Raw genomic sequence first — 21,252 nt, forward strand, 5'->3', positions numbered from 1 at the left:
TTTCCTTTTCTAGTAACTTAGTTTAAGTGGAAGTATCCGAGAAAAGAGTAATCCCTTTTTTGGACAGTTTGAAGTGTTCAATACCCAAAGCCTGTGTTATTTTTGTAATTACCAAAAGGTGATAGATTATTTATAAGATTAAATAAAGATATAAGATTAAAAAAAGGTAAAACAAAAAGGTTAAACACTAACAATGGTCCATTACAGTATTTCTTTTCCAGTGCATTATGTATTTTTACCCGACCTTGGTATTTTAAAGTTCCCTCTGACACGTCAGCCTAAAATGTGTTATTCATAAAAGTGCTGTAGCTCTACAAACCGGGTAGAAATACAATATAAAATGTTATACAGTACCAGTATGGAAACTACTTTGAATAGTGATTGTAAGGATGGTGAGCAGGAGAAGAGGCAGAGGCAGGCTTCAGGTTCACCACAGGTGTTTATTTTGTGGAAACCAGGCATTTTCTTGATGTGTAGTTGCAAAACAGATACAAAAATACAAAAAAAGGGCAAAATAAATAACAGAACTAAACTGAAATCCTACACCTAGGCTAATCCCATGAATAACTTGGGGTCCTAGTTAAACAGGCCAGCAGTCCTGGTCTCACATCTAGGGTGGACAGAGTGAGCACCCACACAAGGTTGAGAGCTAGCTAAATACTCTAGCCCAGAGTAGAACACAGAGCAGACAATCAGCATCAATTAACTGGTCAAACAGATCAAGGGTTTCATTCAACAATCATTGGTACATTGGCATCACTGGATCCATATTGCAATTTCCTGATCATCCTAATAAATTCAATAGATTTACGGTATATGATTTATATTTCTAAGTTTGAATCCTCTCCACTCAATACACCTGGCCCCAACGAGGAGACTGCCAGGTGCAGCAGGGAAACAAACAGTCACAATCACCCTCAATCAACATTGATGCCATGATCCCCATGACATGGTCAATTAAGATAAGATAAGATCAACCTTATTGTCCCCAGGGGAAATTTGTCGTAGGCCAAAAGTGCCGCACACTCTATATAATATGAACTCTATATATGAACTCTATATAACAACCCCCATATCACTGCTGCTATAACTGTATTGTGTACTGTTATTGTGTTTTATGTATGTATGTATCATGATGTTGGACATGCTTACGTATGAACTGTACTGAAAACAAATTCCACCAGCCTCGCTGTGTGGTCATTAAAGAATCTAATCTAATCTAATCTACACAGCCACAATCACAATACAGTTCCAGTACAAAACAGGGAAGGAAACACAAATGACAACAGTGACAATAAAAAATAATATGGGTCCCCTACATGATTACCAGGATTATTACAGTATTTATTTCCCAGTGCAGTATGTATTTTTATTTACCCGACCTTGGGATTTTAAAGTTCCCTCTGACACGTCAGCCTAAAATGTGTTATATATCATAAAAGTGCTGTAGCTCTACAAACCGGGTAGAAATACAATATAAAATGTTATACAGTACCAGTACAATATGTGAACTACTCTGAATAGTGATGGAATCCTAAATTGCCAAATTCACTCTATTTATGGAGATCTTTCTGTTGTGTAGCCAATGCTAACCAAAACTTTCTTAGTTTACATACCGGTATATAAAAACAAGGCTAGGTTGAAACCTAGCATATGGCTGGTGTGGGAAAACATTGATGAGCCTGTTGTCAGCCAACGTGGCTGGTCGGTTTGAAATTGTACCAGCCATGCACATTTGTTTACCAGGCAGGCATATTTTATTACCCCAATTTTGTGTGTTTTAATTTATCAGTGAACATCAAACACACAAACTTCAGTAGTAACTCCAAATAGGTCGAAAGCAAGAGTAGATAAGCATCATGCCATCAGCTGAGCACAGAATCTCCCTTATAAGGCAATTATCCAGCAGACACCATGACACTGCACTCCACACATCCTCACAACAGCATCAATACAACACCGTTCAGAAACAAGTGCCACCCACGTAGTCCAAAGAAAACACCATAAATTGCCAAATTCAGAGACTTTTCAGTGAAAGGTGAAGGGGCACTGCAAAACAAGCATTGACGAGCAGGCGAATGGCAGACGAGTCCACCGCATTAGGCCGAATTCAGACCCCGGCCCCTCGGAGATTCCAGGCCGGCATGCTGCACTATGCGCTCCACACAAAGGCAGCTGGCTTATCTCCTCGAAATGGAGAAAATGGCTGCCTATTGCATGTAACTTGACAGAATGTCTAGCCCATAACTTGGGCAATTGTATGTAACATACAAAATAAAGCAAACGGTAATGTCTAAGAATGCAAAGAAATGCAACTGGCTCGTTAAAATTGCATTCCAGGATAACATTAGTTAAGGGCTGCATGCGGCTCTCACTCGCGTAGCGCCACAACACATTGAATCACGCTCGATTTGGGGGCGGAACACGCCAGGATTGGCCAAAGCCAAATCGTCTTGTAAATCCGTGACAGAATCCGTGACAGAATGAGATGGACAATCCCTAATAACGAGGCCGTCGCCGGCCTAAAAAAATCACTGTATAGTCAAAACTTGTGTTAATACGGGCAAAATTGTTGCTATTCAAGTCAATCTTATCTGGTCTCTACCCATTAAGAGTTTGTCACAGCCATGCATGTACAACCATTACTCACTGGGGAGCAGAAAGTGTTAATTCAATAACAGTTGACTTGCTGCTATGGCAACGGTGCTTTGAGTAAGAGCAGATCCGAGGTCTGACTGGTTTTCTTTTTATATATATATCTATTAATTTAGAATTGAACAACAAACATGAATAAACTAAAAAAAAACACAACAAGACAAGACAAAAAAGTGCAGCAAGGAGGGCGGGCTGAGCTTGATCTAGACGTTCAGGATGCACTCAATTTGGCACTTGATTACAGAAAGGGAGAGAGAGAGAGAGAAACGAGGGCGGCGGCATCCTTCATCACGTGAGGAGTGTTACTTCTGGACACAGTCGACCTCCGGTTACATCTGATTCTGCAACCAGCTTAGGTCGTCAGATCTGAAACAGACAAGTGAGACAGACAGACACGTCTTACAGAGTTGCCACGGGCCTGGGAAGTACTTTGGTTTAAAATAAAATAAAAATCATGTACCTTGAAAGTGCTTGGATTTATAAAGAGGTCCTTAAAAAAAGTGCTTTAATTTAGCCTACCCGAATCTCTGAGTTTGAACCTCGTGCGCTCCGACATCTCAAAATTGCTGGGCCAAGCTTGATACTATTTCTTCCTATCTACAGTATCACTCTCCGCGCTGCACTGTGTCATTGCTTGTTGCCTAGGTCTTGAGAGCACTTCTACCAGAGGGGACTGTGAGGTGCCCTTTGTCCACCTTTGGACAAACTGTGCTGTCTCTTAGCAGCAGTAAATATTGGAACAGCCAACCTACCGCTTGCAATAAGGGAGTGTCCCACGTATCACACCTTTCAAATGAATCTGAAGGGATGACTCAAGGCAAACCAGATGTGTGCCCGCCTGTACCACATCCTAACTCTTGACCATTGTACTGTTGTTTGCTTGATGTGTGTAGCAGTGGCGAACCGTCAGGGCCTTCTAGGTATTCACTGAAGGCCCAAGAAGAAATTGAAAAGAAAAGAATTTCCCCCTAAACAATTATTTGTATTTGTTATTTATTCGTTTTTATTCACTGAAATAACAGTATTATTGTCGCTAAATTGTTCAGATCTTGGACTCACTTTGTTTCAGCAAATATGGGGTTAAATATTTGGACTAGCCTCCACCGGCAAATGGTATTTGATTGACAGCAAGACAGCAACCCTTCGCGAAGACCCACTCTAGTCATGACATGAGGATGACCGCATAGAAGGACCGGTTCTGATAGGCACGGTTCACCACTGGTGTGTAGTGTGTGTATCTGTCATGTCTTGCATGTATAATTTGGTGACATGTTTTGTACCATGTTTTTATTTTCTTTCTTTTCTATGTTTATTCTATATTTGTAATGACATCAACCTGCCCCAGGGACTACAGATCTGTAGTCTGTAGTAATCTGGTGTATTTACATTTATTCTAAATGTTCATTCATATGATGTGTCCCTGTCAAATAAATTAATAAAAAATGCTGAGGATTCCAAGATTGCTTTGAGTTAATTATTACTATTATTATTAATGATTAATTCTGATGACTCAAAACAAATTTGCATTAGAGGACGTACGAGACTTGTATATGTGAACATCTCAGAATTATTGGCCTGTACTTCTGAAATAATTTGTCCTTGAAAAGTGCTTGAAATCTATCATTATTGCAAAAATCACACCCAGGTGGTGAAGTAGCCTAAGCGGTGCAGATTTGCAGGTCCGACCCTTCTGCTCCACCCCCCTCCCTCTCTCTCTGAGTGTGCCGACCGGGGAGCTGGGGGGGTGGCCTAGGCTAAATCTCGTCCACACACATCTCATGCTAGTAACACACACAGTCACTTATAGAAGTGGCTGCACCGCTTAAAAAAAGCGGCAACCATGTTCTTAGGTTATAGCCAATATCCCAATAGATATTCAACACAGCCTCATGCATTCAGGGTGCGAACAACTTATTCTCACTTAGTGTACATTCAGTATTTATTACTTTTCGGTCTCCAATGACATAACGGAAAACAATTCAGTTATTGTATGTAGTAAACAATCTAATACTATATAAATATGTAGTGTAGTTATGTAGACTGTACTTGACACTCACTGAGCCTGTGCCTTTGTTATGGGCTGGCCCGTAGCCATCACTTCCGCCAGGCGAGCCACAGCCGGTTCAAACATCATGCCGGCCGCTGCTACCACCATCTCCTCTCTGTTAAAGAATGCAGTCATGTCAAGGCAAATGGTACGAACTTACAATCGACATCAAACAACAGCAGGAGTTACTGCACAGCTGCTCACTTGATATAAAATGCCAGGAACTTCCTTTCTTCCACTTTGCCTTTGAATATGATTTCTGTGTATCCTTCCGCATAGCCTAGATTGAATGAGGAAATGAAAACAGGAAGTACGATTCAGTGCGGCCTGGGTTTAAATATTCAAATATCTCAGTGAGTGATATATGTCCTTCATACCTGCGTATCTGATACTCTTCCCTGCCAACGTGGTCCAGAAGAAAGGAACAGACTCAATTTTGGTTGGTTTCTTCAGCATATTTAGGGCCGCTACTCTTCCTGGGTTAGAGCAGACAAGACACAAGCATGATGATGTCAAGCCACAACATCAAGTCAGCTGCAGTCATTTTGCTCTTCATTGATTGTCCTGTAATGCTTCGAGCTGGTACCGTGGGCATGTGACATCCCCCAGTGACCGATGTTGACCCTCTGGCCTCCCCGAATGGTCAGAGGGAAGGAGGTAACATCTCCAGCACCAAAAACATCCGGTATGTTGGTCCTCATGAACTGTCATCAAAGAGAAATGTTTTTACAGACGAGCCTCAGACCCCCCTTTTAGCACCCCAGCCTGGCTCTCTCGTGAGGGAGAAATCCACAAACGCTACGGATCAGCCTCCTGAAAATCTGCGCAAAGATCGGCGCGGCCTGGGGTCCTTCCGGCTAGAGCGAGGTGCTCGGCGCAGGCATATGACGTGCAGCGCACAGGCCTTCTTGAGGCATCCTCCCTGCCCATGGTACGGCATGGTAGGATTGCCTTCTTCCACGGGAGGTTCTGGTGAGACGAAGGAGGTGCCCGGCCTGGAATCACCCCACAGGGCCTTAGACCTCCATGCACCGAAGGTCTTTCAATACTGCGGTGTAGCACTAACTCTATTGCAGCGGATTTGGCGTGATCAACCCTTCCGCGGGCAACGTTGCAGACAGAGTAGGAAGGCTGACCCGTGAGCGGCTGCTTCTGGGACGCGGGTCGGGGTCGTAATCGGCCTCGGCTGGGTCTACTGGGCGAGGGTGTATGATGTTGACAGACCCGAAACACCTCACGACCCCAGTTAACATCACTGATGACGCGTCCCAGCGCATGCTGTAGTATGTATATTTGAAACTAAATTAGACCTCTAAATTAGACTGAACAACATAATTTCCACAGTTGGACAATACATTTTCCATGTATTTCAGTCATCTGGACAATCTTATTAGTTCAGGGAATCAGTTTAGTGCAGAACCTGGACTTGGGCCTAAAACCTAAAGCCTGAAAAGGGAGAATATACTGGATCTGAAGTTGAACCCATCAGGTTCAGTCATACATGTAAATGTGAAGCTGCAATTCAAATTACCCAGCGCGTATTTGTATCGTATTAGTTATGTCAACAGCACAGTTATTATAATGTGGCTGTTGACTTTGTTCTTTGAAAACAGTGCGTTACCTTGTCAATAGGGATGTCCGATATTATCGGCCTACCGATATTATCGGCCGATATTAGCATAAAAAAATCGATATCGGAAAATATCGGTATCGGTTTTCATGCCGATTTTTTTTTTTTTTTTTTTTTTTTTTTTTTTTTTTTTTAATAAATACAGGGGGAGTCTCACTGAGAGCAATGCTCTCTTTTTCAGGAGTGCCCTGTTCACATTCACACACACATTCATACCTGGAAGCTGACCAGTACAACCACAGTCTGATCTGTTGGCCACTGAGCAGCTCCACTGGAGCGGTTGGGGTTAAGGGCCTTGCTCAAGGGCACCTCAGTGGTGGTAATGAGGGAGGGGCAAGCGCTGCCTTTTCACTTTCCCCACCCAGATTTATCCTGCCGGTCCCGGGGATTGAACCGACGACCTTCTGGTCACAAGCTCGCTTCTCTAACACTTACAACTTTAACACAACATGCATATTATATATTAAACTCTTCAGCTACATTAAGCTACATTATGTAACTTGTTACGTGAAATTTTGGTGGAAAAAAAGCCTGCTTATATCGGTATCGGTTGATATCGGTTGATATCGGTATCGGAAATTAAGAGTTGGACATTATCGGATATCGGATATCGGTAAAAAAGCCAATATCGAACATCCCTACTTGTCAATGATCACCGCCTTCCTAGAGTCCACCTCCACCTGGCTTCCCGCCAAGAAGTCAGAATTGGGAATGGCACCTGAGAAAGAAAGCTTGTTATGGATTTGTGCTTTGTAGAGCTGCACTGAAACAAGTCCAGATAAGAACCATTTTGGGGACTTATGGAGCTATTAGAAAGCACAGTAGAGAGTACACGCAGAAAGTGTAAAATAGGGCTGATATCTGAATGTACAAACAGGGAAGTGTACTGTAGCATTTAGGTGGGGGCGCAGTTTCCACAAATAGAAAAACTACAGAATGGGCCTTTAAAGGCCAACAAGCGTTTGTAAGAATGGTCCACAAGTTACCAAGACTCAAAAGGGTTGCAGCCAGGGGAGACATGCTAGTTTCTGCTGAGATAATCACATTAGTGTAAATCTTATGAATGATTTTGATTTAAGTGTATAACCAAATATCTTATCATAGGAAATAATAAATTACCGATTCCTGCAATCACCACATCAGCTTCCAGGACGGTCCCACTATGCAGCACCACCTCTTTCACCTGAACAAATGACAAACCTTATGGAGCTACAGTAGTATGCATCTCTGGGGCCTACACTCAAATCTCCATTACGTCTGAAGTAGCGCATCAAAGGCCATGTTCACATTACAGGCAAATCCAATTTGCTGCTAAAGTCATTAATCATCATTATCTTGATTGGTTTCCCAAATCTGATTTGGGAGTGTGTCCGCACTGCCACAAATCTGATTTGGGCAAGTGTTCAAGTCGGATCTGTGTGTCCAGATACAATGAGCCAATGAGCCAACATACAATGTTTCTGGCAGTGTTTGCATGTCTGCTCTCTGCTCTTCAAGTCCACGCCCCCTGCAAAAGACACTCAAATCTGATTTGGGTGATCAGCGCGTCCACACTGAAGTCACATCAGTCGAAAGCAGACTTGGAGCGTCCAGACTCGTAAAACAAATCTGGATAAAATCATTAATAGGTCATTAAAGTTCACAAATCGGATTTGGCCTCCTAGTCTGAACATGGCCAAAGTGTAGCACAATCCCAGTTTCAGTGACAGTGCAGACAGTGGAGTAACGGTATGATCACCTTGCCATTCTCCCCTCTGATCTCAGTGAGTCTGTCGCTCATGTGGAACTTCACATTCCGTTCCTCCAACATCTTGAAAAGGAGACAAAATAAATGACGTTTTGAAGTGTAGTGTCCCATAAGAGCTGAAACAGAGCTATGGGGGTCTTCTGATACTGCCATCTTTGTTTCTTACTTGCATAGTCATCTTGCCGATCTCTGGGCCCAGCGACCGATCAAAAGGGCGTCCTGTGGTGCCAACCACGGCCACACTGGCAGCTTTGTCTGATAAGTAGGACGCCACCTCCATACCTATTGTGTAAATGAAAAGCCGTTAAAGGTCTTTTACAGCAGTCCTACCTGAAGCCTTATCATTGTTTTGAATGGTAAATATTTGATTTCCCCATTAGTGCAGTGTTTGATTGCACATGGACAATCCAACTTTCACTCTGCAGTGGAAAGAGAAATCTCATCTGATCACCTATGAAAGAGGCACCGATGATCACGGCCCGTTGGCCCAGACAGGAGAGGTGGATCTCTTTGGCATCTTCGTAACTCTGCAGTAACTTCACTCCCATCAGGTCCGAACCAGGACAGCTGAGTGGCCGCGCCCTGTGAACACAACAAAGATGATTATATTGCTGGTATCATGTGAAAACGTTACAACTCAACAATTATAGATCTCATTTATGTGTTGGGAGTGATTTTGATTATGCTAGGCTGTATGAGAACTATGAAAAATCGACTGCATGCATGTCTGCTTTTGTTCCTGAAAAGCTTGCTTGAGTTGTGAGGTTTTCACCCAACAGTAATTTTGGAACTAAACTGTAAACAATGTAAGACCATCTGCTTGAAGAAAACACTGCAAGAGCTTCCACTAGTAATCTGATACTGTACTGAAGTTGTGAGTGCACTAATGCATTTAATGGAGCCAGGGCCAGAAGATACGGGAAATAGGAATGGAGGGGCGGGTTGGTGTGAGTCTAACCGGCAGCCAGTGGAGATGAGGAGCTGGTCATAGTGCTGCAGAGTGCCGTCACTCAGCTTCACCGTCTTATCAGGTGGGTTCACCGACACTGCCTGCAACACGCAAACACGCAGCAGCACACATACCGTAACATCAACTGCCATGACCAAAAAAGACTGGAAAGACTGGATCCGTTTTGAAATAACAGTGGTTACGACATGAATAAATACAATTCCCTTCTCACCTCTTTCTGCGTCCACACTTCTATCCCATACTGTTGAAGAAAGTCACTTGAACGAAGAAGGATGTTGCTGCTCTCCACGTTCATTGACTGAAAAGAGGGAATGCCATTTCTCAGGTGTCTTACATTCTGAATTGCCTCCATAACGCCTCCTTTTGAAGGGAACTAACATCGAAAGACAGGTGAATGATGAAAGGACTGAGAGCTAAATCTTTATTTATTTTAGGGTATAGCATGAGAGGGTCTATTCACGTTCATCTTTTTTTTACAATATGTTTGAGTTTTCAACATTTTATAAAAGTTAAAAAACAAAACATGTATGCATACTTACAAATATCCAATACGATAAAAATATAAACATATACATGATATATACGTACATTAGGCATGTCCAAAGTCCAGCCCGGCCCAGCCCCTGGACTGATTTTAAATGTCCCGTGGTTTGTCTCTCAAAATATACTATATGTGGCCCTCCACACAGTATTGGTTAATCAAGCAAGTTCACTTTGCGTTTTTTCCGTTTACCTAACGATGGCAGCACTATCATACAGTTTGTAGACAAGCACCAAGTAGGCACAATGCAGCCGGAACTAATGTTTTCAGAAGGCTAACAAAATCCTTAGAGTACAATTGTATTGTATGTTTTTTATTTATTTATTATTATTCTGTTTTATTTATTTATTTTGTCACCCATATGATGCGAGAAGCAACTGGACCCCAGGTATTTTCACATGAATTAATCTGACTGGCCCCCTTTCAAAAAAGTTTGGACGCCCCTGCCGTACATACTGTACATTAGTGAACAAACAATATTAAAATGATTAAACGTTAATTCATTCAAATGAATTAAATTAACTCAGGTTCATCTTCTTGAATGAATGGAATTGTGTATTATTGTTTTTCATTTACTTTTGTGAATAAAGGCTGATTCTCTCTTGTGACCGTGTCCTCCTTACCTTACTCAATTTGGGCTTGTCAAACGGAGGCAGGGTGTCTTTGGTTACCATGACGATTCGACCCTCGTAGCAGTTCTGCCGCAGCGTCTCAGCACACACCAAGGAGGCGGGGCCTGGATGATGTAAATGTAAGCTCATTCCTTCCCTGTTCATTATATACATTCAGAGATGGAGCAGAAGGATTTGGGGCACTGGACTACCAAGTTGAGTTTAGTCTCTTAATAGCCTTTCTGACCAGAACGGAGAAATTAGCATTACTTTGAACCAAAAAATTAGCTTGGACTCTAAAGTTCCCTTTCCTATTTACATCCCAAGTTTGATTGACACAGACTGAATACTGAAACGGCAAATCTGAATGACGGGCAGTAATGTTGTTCCCCAAGGCTCTTCAATTTTGCATTGTTATTCTTTTGTTCACCAAGCTTCTTCTTCTTCTTCTAATTTGTATATCACTTCTCTTCAACAAAGTTGCACAGTGCTATGTCTCCTATACCTAATGGATCAAATAGGAAGGCCATGTAATAACCTGGGATTTTGCCCCTCAAGTGAAACCACCCATATTTCTGATGTGTTACACCCAGCCTTACCCCCTCCTATCAGCAGGACAGTATGGTTGACTCCTGGTACCATGCCGCTCATCTCCTTCATCCGCTTGCTCAGCTTCAGAGACTAATGAAATTGACAAAAGACAAACAAGCAATTGGTTTAGATTGAATATTTTATGTTCAAATGAAAACAAAACACTGTGATCATCTCAAATGTATCTATCTCCCTTTCACTCACCCTTTTGTTGATGGAAACATATACCTTGCCATCCTCAACTTTGACCTGTCAAAACAGAAGAGAGCCAGAATGTGAAATAGTTACAGTACAATCATTCAATACAACCATAGCACAGTGGGGGCGATTTCTCACCATTACCTCAATGTTTTCAAAATATCAACTGGAAAATTACTGGACCTTCTGCATGAAGGCACACCCTGGATTATAGCACAAAGGATTGCAAAATCAAACGCACAAATGCATAGGTGTGGTGGGAACATGTGACTGTGACATGTCTCTTCTTGCCTATGGGTGAGAGGAGTCTGGCGGCATGGAAACAGGCTACTGGGATAAGCCCTCCCCTGCTCCCCATTGGAGCGACTGTTTCAGTCGCTGCCGGATGTCTGCTCCCCGTAACGTAACGCGGTAACGTGCTTGACTTTTAAATTGATAGGTTTGTTAGATTAGTTTGTAATCCATGAACCATTTTAGATTTGAAGCATCAAATATTTTCGTTGAACTATGAAGCTTTTGCAACAAAAAAAACATTTTTATTTTTATTTTCGTGAAAACTTTTCGCGGACTCCCTGGCAAAGTGCCACGGACCCCTGGGGGTCCCCGGACCCCCATTTGAGAACCACTGCTTTAGAGGAGATTTCAAAATACCGAGATATATATTGTGTATCACGATATAGCCTAAAAATATCGAGATATTATTTTAGAGGCCATATCGCCTAGCCCTAGTGGTTGATTGGGGCTGGCATGAATCACCTCCTTGGTCTTTTCCAGGACTCTCTTCTGGACGTCGGCCTTGCTGGCGTGGTCCAGATCATCCAGGGTCCTCTTCAGGCCCTTCAGGCTCTCTCTCATCTCATCCCTCTGCCACTGGGAGATCATTGCTGTTGCTATGGATTCTGTCATATTGGTGATCTCTTTCTGTATGTCCTTGTTCAAGGCTTTCTGGGCCTTAAACTTGTCTGACCCAGGTCGGACAGACACTGACGCAGGGCATCAGCTTTCCTGAGGGCCTTCTGGGCCTCTGCTTCCTTAACATCTCGGATCAAGGCGCAGTCGATCTCAGTGCGGCGGACCTGCTCAGTGCTCAGGACCTGCTCAGTGCTCAGGACCTGCTCAGTGCTCAGGGCACCTTTGGCTGTGAAGTCGAGGTGTAGGCAGTCGAGGGTGACGAGGGACCCCCTCTGGTCCGCTTCCGCAAAAAAAAAAAAAAAGGTGAATTTCAGGATGTGTGTGGCTGTGTGGTTGCTCATGATGGGCCTGCGACGATCCTTGTCCACATGCAAGCTGATGCAATCTCCAACCTTCAGCTTTCCACAGACTGTCCCCACATGGAGAACGTAGCCTCCTCTAACCTGCGTGTTCTTCACTGTGAACTCCATCAGATCTTTTGCGCTGTCCTCCTCTCGGAGCATCTAGCCCTTGTCAAAACTCTGTCCTCCTTGCTCTGCAGGATGTCTGGTCCAGCAGCATGCTGCACACCTAACCCGTGGTCCCAATATCTCTAGTAATAATAATTGTTTGGACAAGGTGACAAAATATTCATCTCTTCAAGGAAATGACGAAAAATTCAGACATTATTGAAGGACAAATAATTTGTGCCACAAATGTCTACATTTTAAATTGGTGAGAATATGTCTGTTATGGATCCATTCCTTTTGAGGAGTACTGCACACATCTGCTCTGCAGGCAGGTTTTACCTTATAAGTGGGCAGAGAGTCCAGACCTGGATAATCCTCAATATCTCCAGTCCTGACATTGAAGCAAGCGCCGTGGTACGGACATCTCACTCTGTCACCAACCAGCGTTCCTGAACCATCAGAGAACATGCAGTTAACACTACTCAAATCCTATGCCATGCATTTCACAAAGTCATTTATTCAACCCCAGTTGTCATGTAGTTGGGAACTGTTGTAGTGGCCTGCTCTACCCTGATATCACAAATAACATGCAGGTTTTCCAATTAGAGGGAGGGAAGGGTGGCGCAGTGGTAGCGCTGTCGCCTCACAGCTAGAAGGTCCTGGGTTTGATTCCCGCCTGGGACGCTGTGGGCGCTGAGAGTGTGTTCCCACCATGTCTTCAGTGCCTACTGCCCAGGTGGACTATCTTGTCGAAAGGGCACACTTTCTGTGTGGAGTTTGGATGTTCTCCCCGTGCTCCCTGGGGTTTCCTTCATATATAACACCCCTCACCCCACCACCACCACCACCAAAAACATGCAGAAGATGGTCATCTGACCAGCGGCGGGTGGAAGAAGTTGGTCCCCGGTCGCTTCACTGCAGCTGCCCACCACTCCTGGCCTGACCATGGAGGAGGATGAGCCAGGATGGGTCAAACGCGGAGGACAAATTTCAAGGCGCCTCCAAAAAAGCATGTGTGTTTATGTACTGGCTGCCGTGCACGTGTGTGCATGCCAATGGTGTTGGTGACAAGATAAAGACAGGGTTTGTCCATCCGGTTTAATCTTTAATCTTAATCTAATCTAAAAGAAAATAATCTTTAGAGATCAATATGAAACCTGTTAAAGAAGGTCAGTGGTGTTGTGAATGGGGATGCTGGGTGGTTCAGGCATCTGTACAGCTGAAGCGTCCTGGAGCAAGAGGCTGGTATACACAAGAGAGAATCTGAAAGTAAATGAAGTGCTTACCGTTAACTAGAGGAGCGTTGTAGTGAGAGCACCGGCTGCCAACAGCGCTGTACTGACCCTGCGTATGCACCAGCAGCACCTTCTGATCCTCCACCATCACTTCCTTCATCCTTAAACAAACACACAGGAACAGGAAGAGTGTGAGTGAAGAAAACATAGCTCCCAAATACAGCTTATTTATTGTATCTCTTATAGTCAAAACTATAACAGATCTTTTTCACTCAGTTGTGCTGGAGCATTTCTCTGACTCTTAAAGGGATAGTTTCTATTTTTTTTAACGTGGGGTTGTATGAGGTACTTGCCGACAGTCAGTGTACTACATGCAGTAGAATGCAGTTGGTGCATCCCAGTTTGGAGAAGTGGAGGCTGGCCACGTGAGCAAAAATGTGTAAAACAAAAAAACAAACAAAAAAGCTTTCATACTGCTCACCTGGTGTAATCCAAGTCTCCACAAGCCCTGACATGCCAAGTTGACTTTAAAATACATAATTTACACGCTTTTTAGCTGAAATCTTCACTCTAGCAGGCTACAGGAGCTACACCTCTCCTTGCTCCAGCACATGGCTACAGTGCAGATTTCAGCTAAAACAGGGTGTAAATTATGTCTTTTCAAGTCAACTTGGCATCTCAGGGCTTGTGGAGACTTGGATTTCGACAGGTGAGCTGTATGGAAGTATTTTGTTTTGTTGTTGTTTTTTCCCTGTTTTTTTCTTGTGACCCCTGTCCACAGCAGCACCTCTACTTCCCTGACGCGGTGGATCTCCACTTCTCCAAAGTGCGCATACACTGTCGGCGAGTACCTCATACAACCCCACGTCAAAAAATCTGAACTATCCCTTTAATTTGATGCTTTTCCAGTGAGAAGAAAGAAAACATACTGTCCATCCTGCAGGTCAGCCTCCTGGCACACCAGTCCAGTCACCTCCTCTGCCTCTTCACCGGCTTCTTGGCACTGATTCATAACTGCAAGACATGGGTCACGTTAAGAAACCTCAGTAAGGCCAGTGTCCTCCTAGTGCATGGCTGACCAATTTGTTTGTTTTGGCCCGCCATTTGACAGATGAAGTGATGTTTAAAACCAGTCTTCTTATCAACAGGAGTATAGAGGAAGATGTCCAATGAAACCGCTGAGACAGGCTTGATTAAACCAAAACTTTATTTAGAATGAACAAGCTGTATCATGCACATGGACTGCAGTTCCAAGTGGAGAGGGCAGTCAAAATGGGCGCTCTGAGCAGACAAAGAAAATCTACTCTCTTTTATCAACACCGCGAGGTAGCTACATGCATAGTAATCTGAGTGGTCTCCTGTTACAAACCAAATTAGGCTCTGACCATCCTGCTTCTTCAAATAAGGGAAGCTTCCTCCAGAATCATTAAATTATTTTGTCAATTAGCACGTGTGTGTGTGTGTGTGTGTGTGTGTGTGTGTGTGTGTGTGTGTGTGTGTGTGTGTGTGTGTGTGTGTGTGTGTGTGTGTGTGTGTGCCACGTGATTTGAGACGCACGTGTTCACTGTACGTTCCATTACCTTGAGACGCATGTGTTCACTGTACGTTCCATTACCTCATCTCTGGAGAAAAACATGTCAAGTTGTATACGTTTAGCTAAAACAAATGACCACCATCCCATTATTCTAGGCTAACAAGTCAGGATGGAACGCCTTAGGGTCACACGCAATCGCCCTCTGGTCTGGTCCTGATGGAGTCAAATCTGTCATCAAAAAGGCAGCTGTACCACTAGGTCTAGTATACTGCCTGCATCACTAGGGAGGCCCAAAGAGGAGAGAGAGGAATAGTCTACATGTGGATAAAGAGAGACGATCAGTACATACTATTCTGAGCATCAAAAAACCTATGTTCTCAACAGACGAGATGGCCACCTGTGATAATAGTAATTAGCAATTGATATGATGATTAAAATATACATCAGAAGAGAAAAATCTGTGGCCGATATTACTGTATTTCAGAGGCTGTGTGTTCATTGGTACCAACCATGTCAACCTAGCTTGTCGGGAAGGAGGCTAAATAACGCTCAAAAGTTAGGCAAAATTTTGGCAAAGGAAAAACTGGCATAGCCATTCAAAGGGGTCTCTTTGACTTCTCATCTCAACATATCTGAATGAGTATGGGTTCTATAGGTAGGGTTAGAGCTACGCAACTTGAGTTGCATCCACTTTCTTTCTTTTTTTGTGATAATTTTGTTTATTAATTTAAATTTGTACATACAGTTAGAAAAACATAGCAGCAAACATCTACAAAAAAACAAAAGACACAAAATGCACCCACAAAACAAACAAAATCACTCAAAAAAACATAAACCTCCTCCAGGCAGGGACCCCCCTCCCCCCGGCTACAGTAGTTGGTATGACGTATTTTTGTAGGCTTTATAGAAATCGCAGCCATTTGTCTTCAGTAGAAAAGTCTAAGTTATTTTTTAAAATCCCATATACTTTTCCTCTCACGAACCCGGAAGTATACTTCCGGACTCATTCCTGCGGCTGTCTCTGCAATAAAGAGGATACAATAATACAGTAGGCTATACAGAAATTATGAGCATGCACATTATGGCAAATTAGATGTCTGACTAGCCTGGCAGGGCAGTCTACATTGAATGTATCACAGCCTGCACTGTCTGGAAACCGAACCAGAAGAAGTCATTATGTGAGTAAAGTTGTCAGAATCCATTCAAGCATAACGTTACCTGATTTTGCTAAACGCCTTAACACCAAGGCTATCGGGATGCGTTGATCTGAAAACCGGTACTCTCTCTAGTTTTTCAACCGAAGAAAAGCGTTCATTCATTCAAGGGCGCATAACCGGCTCGTATGGAAGTACTGTAGGCTACATGTGATGTTCTGCAGGATGAAAAGATTAGCTACGAGAATGACTAAGCAGGTCTAGCAAGCCAATCAGATTTGACAGAGAGGAAGAGAGAGTGCAGTTCCATCTACACAAACTATGGGAAAATACATCCACCCTGGATGTATTTTTCCATGATTAATGGTGACAATGTAGGAGATATGGATATTGTGCTGTGTTGTGCATGATGTATTGTATGTGTATTTAAACGCCCTTAAATCTTCTCCTCAAGGTTAAACATTTTAAGGAAAACATATCGAGATTGAAGGGTGTTTTGTGCAGCCGATTCTATTTTATGGACACCTTAACTCTGACTCTAAGGGAAATCTTAACCTAAGGTGCTTTGTGCAACTGGGCCCAGGTAATTAAGTAGGCTAATGATCAACTAACAATTAACTACTATAGCCTACTCACAAACTGACCATTAACTAACCATTAACTAATGAGTAATTACTCTACTAAGGGACTGACAACTAATCATTAACTTGATTACCTAGCTAATCATTAACTATTCATTAACTAAAAGTTAGTTTCTCATTAGTTTACTACTACTATATTATTTGTGTAGCCTAGCCTACTTTGTAAAGTGTTACCAAGATAATAACTAATACAAAACGGATGATCTGGAGAATCGCAGCAGGAGGTCGAACATCAGAGTATAGGCTACATCCCTGAGCAGGCAGAGGGTCGCGATGCGGTGGATTTTATGGAACGGTTCATACCACAAGTACTGGGGAAGGACAATTTCACCTCACCTGTTACTTTGGAGAGAGCGCGCCGCATCGGGAAAGTGTCAGACAAACCACATCCCGTCATTGCCAAATTCCTCAACTTCAGAGACAAGGAGGAGAAAGTCCTCCGGCTCGCCAGAAGCAAGGGGGACATCATCACATAATGAGAACAAGAGGATATCGTTTTATCCTGACTACAGCGCGGATCTTCAGAGGAGGAGAGAAGAGTTCAACGACGCTGAAGTTGGCATCCGATTCGCAGCTCCGGATGGTCCACCTTAAAAAGTGGAATAACGCCTCTAGATGGCGTGGTTCAATCATTTTCAAGCTAGTTCATGAACTGGAAAACATAGGGGGGAGATGTAATGACTCATTACATCTCCCCCCTCATAACCCTAACCCGTCTCATTACTAATGAGAATACATTATAGAATGAATCCTGCATTTTGTTCGTTTTTACTCTTGTATGCTATTCTTATTTACCTCAAAAAGTTTATCCTATTGGTGTAAACCGCTGGAAAAAAGAGTTGATTTCACAGTTTTTGACCATCTAGACCAGAGGTTCTCAAATGTTTTCCAGCCAAGGACCCCTTACAAGATAGAAAATATACCGGGGACTGCTTCATTCTGATTTGTGATTTTGGGCTAAGCTTAATTGTTTCCACGGTAACGTGCTTGACTTTTAAATTGATAGGTTTGTTAGATTAGAATGTAGTCCATGAACCATTTTAGATTTAAAACATACAATATTTTCCTTGAACTATGAAGCTTTTGCACACACAAAAAAGGTTTTTATTTATATTTTCCTGAAAACTTTTCACGGACCCCCTGGCAAAGTGCCCCGGACCCCCATTTGAGAACCACCGATCTAGACCACATAAAACCAGGTCCAGCTCAAAGACCACTGCTTTCAAACCTGGACTAGATTATTAATAGTTTAATGTCGATATGTTACCAGGCTAATCGATATGTCCCTTGATGGAGCTATGAGTGACATGAAAACAACCAATCATTTAAGAGACAAAATTCTCACGTGGTGGACAGGACCAGATGTTTGTTTAGTCTTGCACTTTGAAGCTGCAACACTCAGTTTTTGTGTTTTTAATTGTGTTAACATTATTACCTGTACCTGTGTACACAGGTAATAATGTGAACACAACAATATATTGATATACTTATCAATGCACATGCCCTGATAAATAAGGGGGTTCAAAATAAAGTGGTTAAATAAAAAAGATTAAAACATGTTAATAGGTCATTAGAAATTATCAATAATTATCGATATCGACTGATGTGAAATATTTTATACAGATTCTTTTCTTTTTTTGCTATATCAACCAGCCCTACTAAAAAAATCTATTGATTTATATTTTGAAATTGTAGACTTCAGTCTGCTGAAAGGGGCAACAAAGATACCAAATAACCTATGAATGGAGAGGACTCCATTCACCCCACTGATCAAATCAGTAAAATCAAATCAACAACAAATTCAGATATTACCCCAGCAGGAAAACAGAAATTATGGTATTAGCATAATATATTAACTTAAAGTTAAATAGTATCCCCTTAACCACATGAGGGCGCTGTAATACACAATATTGTAAAACAAGTCCTTGGCCTGTAGTAGACCTGTTGGATGAGGGTTGTGCCTCTCTGCTGTTGTGCCAACTTCTATGAACCGTATAATTATTCAACTATTCATCATTTTTGCCGGACACCTCTGAGACGCCCCAAGAAAGTTGGAGCCATGATACACACTGTAAAAGAAAAGATTAAAAAAAAAAAAGTTGGAACCCAGTTTGCAAACTACATGATTTTGATAAGTACAAATCTTTTGGAAGCCTACATTTTGTTGATTACTATATACGTTATAGTACAGTATTATACTAGAATATGACACAATAATAAACATTTGATATCGCTTGTTATTCTGCCCATGAGGTCCTGCAGGCCCTATGTTTATGAATGAGACAGGTTAAAAGCAATGTTGCCTTCAGGTGCTCTTCATAAGTTATCACTACCATGTTCGGATGTTGTAAACATGACTTGTCGCTCATTCATATCGACATAACTGTAAAAAGACACTTCATTTGCTTTTGAAAATAACCACTAATAAACAATGTTACAAATGCGTGTTTTGATGGCTCTGTTTTTATTTTAAATTAAAAAATTATGCTGCAGAGCTACTTTGTGTTGCAGTGACAGAACAAAGAAGAGAATATAACAGAGAATAACAGAATAAAATAAGTCACTTTTACCTAGTTGGTGACAAGGCTTCAAGGCTCCTCGCTCTCTAATCGTCACATCTCGGCAACAACTCGGGTATCACAGACAATTCCCACATTACCCAGTCACGTCACGTAGCCATTCGTTCGAGCGCGCCCAACTCATGAAAGGGATAATTCCGACAGCACCTGAAGGCAGCACTACACGTGAAACAGAGTTACGCCCCTTCATAGTAGGGCGGGGAATCTCTGTTGTTTGGTTCCAGTGATGGCAAAAAGTTACACAGCAAAGGGATGAGTTTTTATAACCGGAGGGATTCACGACTGTAAACGTCGCTCCGTGCGCTACATTCACATCTGCCGTCTACACACCTGCGGAACACGGCGACATTTTTTAGGAGTAAATTAGCCTAGAAAAAACAATCCCCCGCAGTCCGTGTCAGTGGGAAAATCATCTGACAGACTCGTCCACGCCTCCCCCCTCTCAACAAAAGCGTGAAAACCCCGTAGGCTGTTTTCTTCGCATTATATGAGCTTTTTTTTTAGTGATGACTGACCCGAAATGATAGGAAGCAAGTCGGTATAACGTAATTTTCTCCGCCGTCATTAACGAGTTGCACTCATCTGGGGGGCGCCAATAAAGGCTAATTGGCTGCATAACATAGCGCTCACTTGGGGACACATCTGGGGCCCTTGAAGTCTCCAAGCAGAGAAGAGGACGGTTCAGTCATGGAGTTGAGTTCTGTGATTTTAACGACTGGGAGCTCCGTGGGTTTTTTTCGACTTGTGAACACTGGATTCAGTAAACTGCCCATGCCAGAGACCGCCTGCAGGAATGCATGGAAATGGAGAAATATCTGTACATCCTTCGTCCACAGTTTTATCACTGGGATATGGGCAGTGCTTTGGTGAGTTTTTGTTGATTGGTGATGGGGCTTGAATTGAATGAAAATGGCTTATAATAAGAGGATTGCCTTGCCTATGTTAGATTTAAATTTGTTTTAGCTAGTCTATGAGGTGGTTTTAGAGTGGATTTTTCAAGTTTTACATATTGTTCCATTATGGACTTGTTGTCTGCAAATTTTATGTTTGACATGATGCTGTTTTCTTGGCGGTCTCCCTTGAGAAGGATTCACAATCATCATATAAGCTGCCTGGGAATCAATTGAACAGTTAAATATAGCAAGCAGAATTGTGTGGCTCACAATGATTGAATTGAGTGAGATTGACAAATCATTAAAAATTAATTAATTGAAAATAAATTATGGTCATCATGTCTGTCAAATTGAGTTCTACTCTCCAACAAACTGGTTAAAAACATCTGAAAGGTTTTTGTTGAACTTCAAATTCATTTTTATTTTTACAGCTTTTTCGTGCACCCGCAGATGGCCGAAGATTTGATAGAAACTCACTCTGTGTTTTCACACGTGCTGGTCTCGTTTTCGATCGGTGAGTATCGGGACAATCTCTATATTTGGTCTTGAATTGGGCTACAGTAGGCTATAATTTACTAGTGCACTGCCCATTCCCCTTCCCCCATTCACACATCATGCTCTCACACTCTTCACCCCCCATCCTCCCCTTGCTTGCACCGCTCCCGCCAATTGCACTTCCTCTGGTCCCCAACAGCACACATGCCAAGTTTGAAGTCAATCAGACGAACGGTTCTTGAGTTAAGTGAAAGCCACGTCGAATTGCAGAAAATTTCGACACTGCAATTTTTGGGTCCCCAGCAGCGAACACGCCAAGTTTGAAGTGGATCAGAGAAACGGCTCTCGAGAGAAACAACTTTTTGAATTG

The 21,252-nt window shown here is 42.6% G+C and overlaps 2 protein-coding genes across 4 annotated transcripts in view; one reads left to right on the plus strand and one right to left on the minus strand.

Annotated features, from left to right (window-relative positions):
* Window positions 1-222: 222 nt before the first annotated feature.
* On the minus strand, window positions 223-17,371 carry aifm4 (apoptosis inducing factor mitochondria associated 4). Of its 3 annotated transcripts, XR_014552719.1 has the most exons (20): window positions 17,252-17,371; window positions 14,516-14,600; window positions 13,638-13,747; window positions 12,691-12,800; window positions 10,997-11,041; window positions 10,801-10,882; window positions 10,214-10,326; window positions 9,261-9,347; window positions 9,038-9,129; window positions 8,531-8,661; window positions 8,246-8,361; window positions 8,071-8,142; window positions 7,452-7,515; window positions 6,973-7,050; window positions 5,289-5,405; window positions 5,080-5,178; window positions 4,907-4,982; window positions 4,713-4,817; window positions 1,383-3,021; window positions 223-244 (listed from the first exon to the last, which is right to left on the minus strand). XR_014552719.1 is itself a non-coding variant. In XM_083637276.1 (19 exons), the coding sequence occupies exons 1-19, from the start codon at window positions 17,310-17,312 to the stop codon at window positions 2,985-2,987; spliced, it is 1,680 nt and encodes a 559-aa protein (XP_083493402.1). In that variant the 5' UTR covers window positions 17,313-17,371; the 3' UTR covers window positions 454-2,984. The 3 variants fall into 3 exon arrangements, 2 of the variants coding, with proteins under 2 accessions (XP_083493402.1, XP_083493403.1); XM_083637276.1 differs by lacking the exon at window positions 223-244 and having other exon boundaries at window positions 454-3,021; XM_083637277.1 differs by lacking the exons at window positions 223-244; window positions 17,252-17,371 and adding an exon at window positions 16,339-16,444 and having other exon boundaries at window positions 454-3,021.
* A 2,444-nt stretch (window positions 17,372-19,815) lies between these two features.
* Window positions 19,816-21,252, plus strand: part of tlcd2 (TLC domain containing 2) — a 31,578-nt gene continuing 30,141 nt past the window's right edge. Inside the window, exons 1-2 of the mRNA XM_083636386.1 lie at window positions 19,816-20,360; window positions 20,819-20,901. Of these exons, the coding sequence (XP_083492512.1) occupies window positions 20,182-20,360; window positions 20,819-20,901 (262 nt within the window). The 5' untranslated portion in view covers window positions 19,816-20,181. The remainder of the gene's footprint in view (window positions 20,361-20,818; window positions 20,902-21,252) is intronic.

The sequence above is a fragment of the Poromitra crassiceps genome, assembly GCF_964638095.1.
Source record: "Poromitra crassiceps genome assembly, chromosome: 5".
In the NCBI taxonomy this organism is placed as follows: Eukaryota; Metazoa; Chordata; class Actinopteri; order Beryciformes; family Melamphaidae; genus Poromitra; species Poromitra crassiceps.